We start from the raw sequence: 12,327 nt of genomic DNA, 5'->3' as shown, positions 1-12,327 counted from the left end.
GAGCTACAACGCTAATATTTGTGTAAACTCTCCCCAGTTGTGTTCTGTGGGTCATCGAGTAGACTGACACCCCATTTCATTGCTTCACATTCCAACCTTGTTTAACATTATCTAGTCTAAATATGACATGATTCCACCAATTGTAACCTTCTGCATCACTTTCAAAGAGGTACTTTTTATTTAGAAGGCAAACCGCAAATTCCACAATTGTGCCGAATCCTTATTGTGGCTAGCTTCACAACACATGTCCGGTCCAGCATCACTAGTCCGGTGAAGCTAGCTGGTTACTTATAACGTTAGCTTTGGGCAACAGGGTTAAATAAGTTTAATGAACTGAAGTTCAATTTCAATAGGCGAACAACAAGTGGCTTCCTAGATAATACTGACTCACAAGGATTCCTAAATCATTGCTAAGAATAGTGAAAAATGACTGCAGTTTGTACTGGTCATTGTTTTCAGGCTGGTTGTGTCGGTGCTAGCTTGGTACCAAGCTAAAGCTAGCTAGCTAAGCTACCCCAGAATTTGCGGTTGAACAAATAATGCTTTATTACCAACTCGGTATTGTAAACACATAGTTTGTGGCCAGTGTTTGCTTGTTAGCTGACTTTTTTTGTACAGCTTTGACAGTGATACTGATAGTAGTTGTGACACTTGGCTTACAGATTCAGAACACACACCATTCTCTAATAGAACTGTGCAATTTGACGTGTCAAATTAAAAGCTTATTTAAAACGTCAAATAGTGTTATTTGACGTGTATCTTTTTTTGACACGTTCACTGTTCGTTGTTGCCATTTTCTATCTAAGTTTGCCCACTTTGCCAATGAAGTAACTATTAAAATAATTAGCAACATCAAATGGTTTTTGTGATGAATAAGCCATCTGATTCGATGCCCAGTGATGTACTGGGCCGTACGCTCTACCCTCTGTTGCGCCTTATGGTCAGATGCCGAGTTATTGCCATACCAGGTGGTGATGCAACCGGTCAGGATGCTCTCGATGGTGGAGATGTATAACTTTTTGAGGATCTGGGGACCCATGCCAAATCTTTTGACGTGCCCTCTTCACAACTGTCTCGGTGTGTTTGGACCATGATAGTTTATTGGTGATGTGGACACCAAGGAACTTGAAACTCTCAACCGCTGAACTACAGCCCCATCAATGTGAATGGGGGCCTGTTCGGCCCACCTTTTCCTGTAGTCCATGATCAGCTCCTTTGTCTTGCTCACATTGAGGGAGAGGTTGTTGTCCTGGCACCACACTGCCAAGTCTCTGACCTCCTCCCTATAGGCTGTCTCATCGTTGTCAGTGATCAGGCCAACCACTGTTGTGTCGTCAGCAAACTTAATGATTGTGTTGGAGTCGTGCTTGTCCACGCAGTCGTGGGTGAACAGGGAGTACAGGAGGGGACTGAGCACGCACCCCTGGGGAGCTCCAGTGTTGAGGATCAGCGTGGCAGATGTGTTGTTACCTACCCTTACCACCTGGGGGCGGCCCGTCAGGAAGTCCAGGATCCAGTTTCAGAGGGAGGTGTTTAGTCCCAGGGTCCTTAGCTTTGTGATGAGCTTTGAGGGCACTATGGTGTTGAACGCTGAGCTGTAGTCAATGAATAGCATTCTCACATAGGTGTTCCTTTTGTCCAGGTGGGAAAGGGCAGTGTGGAGTGCGATTGAGATTACGTCATCTGTGGATCTGTTGGGGCGGTATGCGGTTTGGAGTGGGTCTAGGGTTTCTGGCATGAGGACTTTTCTCCAAAAAGTACGATCTTTGTCCCGTTGTGAAGTTGCAAACTGTAGTCTGGCTTTTTTATGGCGGTTTTGGAGCAGTGGCTTCTTCCTTGCTGAGCGGCCTTTCAGGTTATGTCGATATAGGACTTGTTTTACTGTGGATATAGATACTTTTGTACCTGTTTCCTCCAGCATCTTCATAAGGTCCTTTGCTGTTGTTCTGGGATTGATTTGCACTTTTCACACCAAAGTACGTTCATCTCTAGGAGACAGAACGCGTCTCCTTCCTGAGCGGTATGATGGCTGCGGGGTCCCATGGTGTTTATACTGGCATACTATTGTTTGTACAGATGAACGTGGTACCTTCAGGCATTTGGAAATTGTTCACAAGGATGAACCAGACTTTTGCAACAGTTTTATTTATCGGCTTTTCATTTACTTTTTTGGTCCGAAAGCCGGCAATTGCCAGCTAACGGAAAAGCTGCTGCCAATTGGCTATGCAGCCAGACTTATTTGCCATTCCTTTTGCCCCTCAACCATAACACATTTTTATGGATTTAAGTTTTTATAGTAATTTTCTTAATGTGTGCATGTTTATTAGTAACTGGAATAAGCAATTTCTTAAATGCTATAATTGCAGTGTCTGGTTGTGTCCCATTGTACACCACAGACCAGGAAATATTATGTACATCTTCAACATAGGAATCAAAACCTATTGTTTGACCTCTTGTCCACTATATTAGGCCCAGCCTTTGGAACTTTGGTTTACCTAGACATGGCTACGATATTATAATCATTCACATCCTATGGATATGAATGATGCTTTAGAGCAGATTTCTGCAGCATTAGTAAAAGATGTGATCAATAGATGTGGATGATTTCATTCCTGTGCTGTTTGTAACTACCCTGGTAGGTTGACTGATAACCTGAACCAGGTTGTAGGTACTGGTTACATTTTGAAGCTTTTTCTTGAGTGGACACCTTAATGAAAGCCAGTCAATATAGGTCACCCAGAAAATATGCCCCTCTAATGATATCATATACATTATCAAGCATTTCACACACATGATCCATATTCACTTGGTGGTCTAAAGCAACTTCCCACCAGAATAGGCTTTAGGTGAAGCAGGAGAACCTGTAGACATTTTTACCAAAACAGCATTTAACATGAGATCCTCTAAGCTTTACAGGAATATGACTCTGAATATAAACAGCAACACCTCCCCCATTGGCATTCCTGTCTTTTCTGTAGATGTTGTAACCATGTATTGCTATCGTGAAGGGTGTTATCTAAGTGTGTTTCAGAGATAGTCACTATATGCATGTTATCTGTTACTGGCAGGTTATTGATTTTTTTTTTAGCCTTGTTTCTTAGGCTACAGTGCCTTCAGAATGTATTTACTCTGCTTGACTTTTTCCACATTTTGTTGTTACAAAGTGGGATTTAAATTGATTTTCATAGTTGATAAAAAAATGACAATCTACACAACACATTCTGTAATGTCAAAGTGGAAGAAAAAATTCTAACATTTGTTAAGAATGAATGAAAAATAAAACCTGTGTGTGTGTGTATACTGTATCTTGATTAGATAAGTATTCAACCCTCTGAGACAATACAGGTTAGAATCACCTTTGGCCACGATTTACAGCTGTGAGTCTTTCTGGGTAGAGCTTTCCACGCCAGGATTGTGTAACATTTGCCAATTATTCTTTTCAAAATTCTTCCAAGCTCTGTCAAATTGATTGTCTAGCAATGATCAACAATCATGTTGAGTTCTCGCCATAGATTTTCAAGCAGATTTAAGTCAGAACTGTAACTCTGTCACTCAGGAGCATTCACGCTTCTTCGTATGCAACTCCAGTGGAGATTTGGCATTGTGTTTTAGGTTATTGTCCTGCTGAATTGTAGAGAAGGTAGGTGGTCGTGGTTTCCCCAGCAAGTTGTGAAGCGCTACGATTTGCTTTCTTAGGGTAGAAAGCTCAGTCTGATCGATAGTCCTCCGCAAGTAGGCCGTTGTTGCATTGAAAATCCGGTTGGTCCACAGTGTCCCGGAAAATAGCATAGGAAACACAACTCCTACAACGCAGGAAGCATTCGCCTCCATGAGAAGAGGCAGTCCCAAATCGGGAAAATCCAAGCAGCTATCTTTTTATTTATTTTTATTTAACCAGGTAGGCCAGTTGAGAACAAGTTCTCATTTACAACTGCGACCTGGCCAAGATAAAGCAAAGCAGTGCGACAAAAAAAAACATTTTCGTTAGCTTGATGGCTAGCAGCTCTTTGAAAGTGGCAGCTCTAGCCTTTAGCGCAGTGCGGACTTTGCCTGTAATCCATGGCTTCTGGTTGGGAAATGTACGTATGGTCACTGTGGGCATGACGTCATCGATGCACTTCTTAATGAAGCCGGTGACTGATGTGGTAAACTGCTCAATGATATCGAATGAATCCTGGAACATGGAATCCAGTCTTTGCTAGCGTAGCTTAGCATCCACTTCATCGGAACACCTCTGTATTGAGCGCATCACAAATACTTCCTGTTTGAGTTTTTTGCTTCTAAGCAAGAATCATGAGGATAGAGTTATGGTCAGATTTGCCAAGTAGAGGGTGAGGGAGAGCTTTGTATGTGTGGACTAAAGGTGATCTAGAGTTGTGTTTTTTTTAAAGTTTTTTTCACCTCTAGTTGCACAGGTGACATAATCACCAGCCACTATGGGTGCCGCCACAGGATGTGCATTTTCTTGTTTGCGTGCTATGAATATGGAACCAAATACTACACTTTTTACTGCTTTAATACACATACTGTGTGAATTTGTCCCAATACTTTTGGTTCCCTAAAATTGTGGGGGGGGGGGGGGGGCGGGCTGTGTACAAAAAGTGATTTAATTTCTAAACGGTTCACCTGACATGGATGAAAATAATCTCAAATTAAAACTGACAGTCTGCACTTTAACCTTTAATTTCAAATCTAAAGTGCTGGAGTACAGAGCCAAAACAAGAATTAAAATTGTCACTGTCCCAATACTGTTGGAGCTCATTGTCTCTTCTCTGTTCTCTCCCTCCCTGCCTGTCTAGTTCTGATTGTCAGATGGTAAGTGTCTTTCTGCGTGTGGTGCTGTAGCCTGTAGCTCATCAGTAGATAAATAGCAGAGATGTAATTGCCGCAATCTTATGTTCTAGTGCGTTTTTATACTCTTATCAATGTTTTAAAGCAGTCTAATTCAGTGTTTTGTGTGTGTTTGTTTGTGTTGTTGAATGTTATACAACGGGTGGTTTTGATCCTGAATGCTGATTGGTTAAAACTGCATTCCAGTCGGTGTCTATTCCACAAGTTACCACCGGCTAAATCTATGACGTTGAAATGCCTATTTACTCTGTTCCATCTGACTGCGCAATCCACTGTCTCGTCAGCCCAGCCAGGCAATTTATAAACTTGATCTCCACTATAAAAAACATCTAGACATGATCTTTTAGTCTAACATTTAGTTTTCAACAGCGGAGATTTGTATAAACCTTGCTGTGTGTGTCTGTGTCGGGATGAGACAGAGAGGCAGGCAGTGTTTCCCAGCCAGTCGAAATCATGAATCGGCTGTCATCATTTTTATGCATACAGTTAATTCGGAAAGTATTCAGACCCCTTCCCTTTTTCCACATTTTGTTACGGTACAGCCTTATACTAAAATTGATTACATTTTTTTCCCTCATCAATACCCAATAATGACAAAGCGAGCACAGTTTTTTTTTGTAATTTATAAAAATTTAAAAAAAAGATACCTTATTTACATCAGTATTCAGATCCTTTGCTCTGAGACTCGAAATTGAGCTCAGGTGCTTCCTGTTTCCATTGATCATCCTTGAGATGTTTCTACAACTTGATTGGAGTCCACCTGTGGTAGATTCAATTGATTGGACATGATTTGTAAAGGCACACACCTGTCTATACAAAGGTCCCACAGTGCATATCAGAGCAAAAACCAAGCCATGAGGTCGAAGGAATTGTCCGTAGAGCTCAGAGACAGGATTGTGTCGAGGCACAGATCTGGGAAAAGGTACCAAAACATTTCTGCAGCATTGAAGGTCCCCAAGAACACAGTGGCCTCCATACTTTAAAAGGTTCCATTTTTTTTTAATGATTTTTTAAAATGTTTTATTTAACTAGGCAAGCCAAACCCGGATGACGCTAGGCCAATTGTGCGCCGCCCTATGGGACTCCCAATGACGGCCAGATATGATACAGCCTGGATCCGAACCAGGGACTGTAGTGACGTCTCTTGCACTGAGATGGCAGTGCCTTAGACTGCTGCGCCACTCAGGAGTTCTAATTCCCCAATCCCATTTTTAAATGGAAGAAGTTTGGAACCACCAAGACTTAAGAGCTGGCCAACCGGACCAAACTGAGCAATCTGGGGAGAAGGGCCTTGGTCAGGGAGGTGACCAAGAACCCGATGGTCACTCTGACAGAGCTCCAGAGTTCCTCTGTGGAGATGGGAGAACTTTCCAGAAGGACAACCATCTCTGCAGCATTCCACCAATCGGGCCTTTATGGTAGGGTGGCCAGACGGAAGCCACTCCTCAGTAAAAGGCACATGACAGCCTGCTTGGAGTTTGCCAAAAGGCACCTAAAGGACTCTCAGACCATGAGAAACAAGATTCTCTGCTCTGATGTAACCTTGATTGAAGTCTTTGGCCTGTATGCCAAGGGTCACGTCTGGAGGAGACATGGCACCATCCCTACAGTGAAGCATGGTGGTGGCAGCATCATGCTGTGGGGATATTTTTCAGGGACTGGGAGACTAGTCAGGATCAAGGGAAAGATGAATGGAGCAAAGTACCGAGATGTCTTTGATGAAAACCTGCTCCAGAGATCTCAGGACCTCAGACTGGGGCGAAGGTTCACCTTCCAACAGGACAACGACCCTAAGCACACAGCCAAGACAATGCAGGAGTAGCTTTGGGACAAGTTTCTGAACGTCCTTGAGTGTCCCGGACTTGAACCCAATCCTACATCTCTGGAGAGACCTGAAAATAGCTGTGTGGCAACGCTCCCCATCCAACCTGACGGAGCTTGAGAGGATCTGCAGAGAAGAATGGGAGAAACTCCCCAAATACAGGTGTGCCAAGGTTGTAGCGTCATACCCAAGAAGACTCAAGGCTGGAATCGCTGGCAAAGGTGCTTCAATAAAGTACTGAGTAAAGGTTCTGAATACTTATGGAAATGTAATATTTCAGGATTTTTTTTGTTTCTAGATTTGCAAAAATGTCTACAAACCTGTTTTTGCTTTGTCGTTATGGGGTATTAGTCAAGCATAAGGCTGTAACGTAACAAATTGTGGAAAAAGTCAAGAGGTCTCAATACTTTCCAAATGCACTGTATATACAAAGAAATGTAAATTGAAAAAAGGCCAAACAAAATGAAGTGCAGCTAGTTTACAGCCTTTCCAGCTTCAGTTTCAACTGATTGTGTTAGCTGTGTTGTTGGCTAGCTCCTCTGAACAACAGTGTTCTGACGAGAGAGCACATTTTCTATGCCAGGTGAAATCACTCCTCATTAGCTCATTGTTACGGATGTATTCAAATAAAATATCACTAGGAAACAACTTGCAAATGCAGATACTTTGCTGTTATTCTGGCTGCACTTTTTGACGCGACTGTAAGTTAACCTTATTTGGCTCGCTAGCAGGCAAGGGATTAGAACGTTGCCAGTATGGCAATGGAACATTTTAGAACGAACGACTGGGTCGCGTCCATAGATACAGAACAAAAAGACTGACCGACTGGGTCTCGTCCATAGATACAGAACAAAAACAACTGGGTCGCGTCCATGGCAACCGAGCTGATAGAACAAACGACCAGCCGGCTTGTGGAAGGATGAAATAGTATGAATAAATTAATCAAAATAACTTTTGTAATGAATATATGTAAATTATTTTAATATGTTGTTATCCCGTTGTATAAATGTGATAATGCCCCACACCCGTGCCAATATATCCTCCAAACACCGTCTTCTCGGGCATTATCAGATAACTTTTTGTTCTCAGAGTTGTCCTAATGCTGTGTGTAGACGGGCTGAGTGGCCCTCCCTGTCCAATGAATGCTGTGTTGTATAATAGCCTGTACATGTTATGTGTGGGTGCTATCCATCGCTATGGTGCTATCCATCGCCATGGTGCTTTCCATCGCCATGGTGCTTTCCATCGCCACGGTGCTATCCATCGCCACGGTGCTATCCATCGCCACGGTGCTATCCATCGCCATGGTGCTATCCATCGCCATGGTGCTATCCATCGCCATGGTGCTTTCCATCGCCATGGTGCTTTCCATAGCGATGAGTTGCGCATTGTTACACAATTAGGGAGGAGCACGCCGACGCGGTAGGGAGCTCGATTTGACCTCTGCATGCCTCCGGTAGGGAGCTCGATTTGACCTCTGCATGCCTCCGGTAGGGAGCTCGATTTGACCTCTGCATGCCTCCGGTAGGGAGCTCGATTTGACCTCTGGAGGCTCCGTAATTGCGTCACACCCTCCGAACCACATTTTCCGATTTAAGCAGGGATTGTTTTTAAGAAATGCGAACTGTACAATTTTTAGCTAGCTGGACAAAAACCCAGCAACAACGCATCAATTGGCTTTTAGTGTGAAACTGGGACTTTAACTATTGCTACCTCAGCCCTGCTAAATATGCTTTGATGAAAATGTCCTGTTTCTGTGTGCAGTAGGTTGACTGCATCCCATTCTTATTTGCTGTAGTGTAATCTATAGTATTACATTCCATGTGAGTGAGTGGGGCTCGAACCGGGTCGAGCCCGAACCGGGTCGAGCCCAACCCGGGCTCGAACCAGGGACCCTCTGCACACATCAACAACTGACACCCCACGAAGCATCGTTACCCATCGCGCCACAAAAGCCGCGGCCCTTGCAGAGCAAAGGGGAAACCCTACTTCAAGTCTCAGAGCGAGTGACGTCACCCGATTTAAATGCTATTAGCGCGCACCACCGCTAACTAACTAGCCATTTCACATCGGTTACACCACCGCTAACTAGCTAGCCATTTCACATCGGTTACACCACCGCTAACTAGCTAGCCATTTCACATCGGTTACACCACCGCTAACTAGCTAGCCATTTCACATCGGTTACACCACCGCTAACTAGCTAGCCATTTCACATCGGTTACACCACCGCTAACTAGCTAGCCATTTCACATCGGTTACACCACCGCTAACTAGCTAGCCATTTCACATCGGTTACACCACCGCTAACTAGCTAGCCATTTCACATCGGTTACACCACCGCTAACTAGCTAGCCATTTCACATCGGTTACACCACCGCTAACCAGCTAGCCATTTCACATCGGTTACACCACCGCTAACTAGCTAGCCATTTCACATCGGTTACGCCACCGCTAACTAGCTAGCCATTTCACATCGGTTACGCCACCGCTAACTAGCTAGCCATTTCACATCGGTTACGCCACCGCTAACTAGCTAGCCATTTCACATCGGTTACACTAGCTCCCCGGCACATAGACTATTGCAGCATAGATACTGGAGACTTGACTGTGACTGTGGTCTCCTTCGGTCTGTCCCTCAGGGTGGCACGGTGATCGGCAGTGCTCGCTGTAAGGTCTTCACCACGCGGGACGGGCGCCTGGCAGCAGCCTTTAACCTGGTGAAGAGAGGCATCGCCAATCTGTGTGTGTGTGGAGGAGACGGCAGCCTCACCGGAGCTAACATCTTCAGGAGCGAGTGGAGTGGACTGCTGGCTGAATTGGTTCAGAAAGGTACACACACACACACACACAGAGACACAAACACTCTCTTAATAAAATACTTATTCTGTAATGAATACATTTTGCTTTATAGATCTTTAACTTTTCTGAGTCATTTCACCATATTTTGGGTTAGGATATGGCACACAGTATCCAGTGTGTCAGCTTGTGTGTGTGTGTGTCTCTGTGTGTGTCTGTGTTTCTCTCTCTGTGTGTGTGTGTGTGTGTGTGTGTGCGCCCCGCAGGCCGGATCACAGACACCCTAGCAAAGCAGCATGATCACCTGAACATCGTAGGATTGGTTGGATCAATAGACAACGACTTCTGTGGGACAGATATGACCATCGGGGCCGACTCCGCCCTGCATCGCATCATGGAGATAGTGGACGCCATCACTACCACCGCACAGAGGTACGACACAGTTTAATCAGTTTACATGTTTGTCTTTAACAGACGCTCTTGTCCAGAGAGACTTTACAACAACACAGGTCTAGGACTATACATCCTATACAACAACACAGGACTATACATCCTGTACAACAACACAGGACTATACATCCTGTACAACAACACAGGACTATACATCCTGTACAACAACACAGGACTATACATCCTGTACAACAACACAGGACTATACATCCTGTACAACAACACAGGACTATACATCCTGTACAACAACACAGGACTATACATCCTGTACAACAACACAGGACTATACATCCTGTACAACAACACAGGTCTAGGACTATACATCCTTATTGGACATGATTTGGAAAGGCACACACCTGTCTATATAAGGTCCCACAGTTGACAATACATGTCAGAGCAAAAACCAAGCCATGAGGTCAAAGGAATTGTCCGTAGAGCCCCGAGACAGGATTGTATCGAGGCACAGATCTGGTAAAGCGTACCAAAACATTTCTGTAGCGTTGATAGTAAAGTGACGAGACAATCAGGAGAGATAATAAACAGAGTAGCAGCAGCGCGTGTGTGAGAAGTATAAATTAAATTCAATGACAACATTAATGCGGTTTGTACTAAATTTCTTTTTAAATCAGTTCTGAGTAAAGAGTTTATTTTACAGCCACCAGCGTGCATTTGTCCTCGAGGTCATGGGACGCCACTGTGGGTAAGTTCTGCATGTTAATGTTGTGTTATTTTAGGGTTAATGTTATGAATGACCTCTGTAACCTCTCTAAAACAGGCTATTCCATTAGATGAACGTTCTCCCTCAACAGGTATCTAGCGTTGGTGTCCGCGCTGGCCTCCGGAGCAGACTGGCTCTTCATCCCAGAGGCTCCACCAGTAGACGGATGGGAAGACCACATGTGTGCCCGTCTGGAGCATGTGAGACTGGGGCTGGGACTACTACTATATCCTGTTCTATTTCATTCTATACTGTTCTATACTGTTGTATTCTATCCTGTTCTATTTCATTCTATACTGTTCTATCCTGTTCTGTTCTATCCTGTTCTATTTCATTCTATACTGTTGTATTCTATCCTGTTCTATTTCATTCTATACTGTTCTATCCTGTTCTGTTCTATCCTGTTCTGTTCTATCCTGTTCTGTTCTATCCTGTTCTGTTCTATCCTGTTCTATCCGATCCTGTTCTATCCTGTTCTATTTCATTCTATCCTGTTCTATTTCATTCTATCCTGTTCTGTTCTATCCTGTTCTATCCGATCCTGTTCTATCCTGTTCTATTTCATTCTATCCTGTCCTGTTCTATCCTGTTCTGTTCTATTTCATTCTATACTGTTCTATACTGTTGTATTCTATCCTGTTGTATTTCATTCTATACTGTTCTATCCTGTTGTATTCTATCCTGTTCTATTTCATTCTATACTGTTCTATCCTGTTCTGTTCTATTCTGTCCTGTTCTGTCCTGTTGTATTCTATCCTGTTGTATTTCATTCTATACTGTTCTATCCTGTTCTGTTCTATCCTGTTCTATTTCATTCTATACTGTTCTATCCTGTTCTATTCTATCCTGTTCTATTTCATTCTATACTGTTCTATCCTGTTCTGTTCTATTCTGTCCTGTTCTATCCTGTTGTATTCTATCCTGTTGTATTTCATTCTATACTGTTCTATCCTGTTCTGTTCTATCCTGTCCTGTTCTATCCTGTTCTATTCTATCCTGTTCTATTTCATTCTATACTGTTCTATCCTGTCCTGTTCTATCCTGTTCTGTTCTATTTCATTCTATACTGTTCTATACTGTTGTATTCTATCCTGTTGTATTTCATTCTATACTGTTCTATCCTGTTGTATTCTATCCTGTTCTATTTCATTCTATACTGTTCTATCCTGTTCTGTTCTATTCTGTCCTGTTCTATCCTGTTCTGTTCTGTTCTGTCCTGTTCTATCCTGTTCTATTCTATCCTGTTCTATTCTATCCTGTTCTATTCTATCCTGTTCTATTCTATCCTGTTCTATCCTGTTCTATCCTGTCCTGTTCTGTTCTGTCCTGTCCTGTCCTGTTCTGTCCTGTTCTATCCTGTTCTGTTCTGTCCTGTTCTGTTCTGTTCTGTCCTGTTGTATCCTGTCCTGTTCTGTTCTGTCCTGTTGTATCCTGTCCTGTTCTATCCTGTCCTGTCCTGTCCTGTCCTGTTCTGTTCTGTCCTGTTCTGTTCTGTCCTGTTCTGTTCTGTTCTGTCCTGTTCTGTCCTGTCCTGTTCTATCCTGTCCTGTTCTGTCCTGTTCTGTTCTATTCTATCCTGTTCTATACTGTTCTATCCTGTCCTGTTCTGTCCTGTTCTATACTGTTCTATCCTGTTCTATTCTGTTCTGTCCTGTTCTGTTCTGTCCTGTTCTATCCTGTCCTGTTC

At 43.4% G+C, this 12,327-nt stretch overlaps 1 protein-coding gene across 1 annotated transcript in view; it reads left to right on the top strand.

The window, feature by feature from the left end:
- Positions 1 to 12,327, top strand: part of LOC106582566 (ATP-dependent 6-phosphofructokinase, liver type) — a 53,555-nt gene that overhangs the window by 15,644 nt on the left and 25,584 nt on the right. The window contains exons 4-7 of the mRNA XM_082967273.1: positions 9,316 to 9,505; positions 9,739 to 9,904; positions 10,578 to 10,622; positions 10,732 to 10,840. Coding sequence (XP_082823399.1) covers positions 9,316 to 9,505; positions 9,739 to 9,904; positions 10,578 to 10,622; positions 10,732 to 10,840 — 510 coding nt within the window. The remainder of the gene's footprint in view (positions 1 to 9,315; positions 9,506 to 9,738; positions 9,905 to 10,577; positions 10,623 to 10,731; positions 10,841 to 12,327) is intronic.

This window comes from Salmo salar, chromosome 21, assembly GCF_965601325.2.
Source record: "Salmo salar chromosome 21, fSalSal1, whole genome shotgun sequence".
NCBI classification, from domain to species: domain Eukaryota; kingdom Metazoa; phylum Chordata; class Actinopteri; order Salmoniformes; family Salmonidae; genus Salmo; species Salmo salar.
The sequence above is the reverse complement of the archived record's forward strand: the minus strand, read 5'-3'. Positions and strand labels throughout refer to the sequence as shown.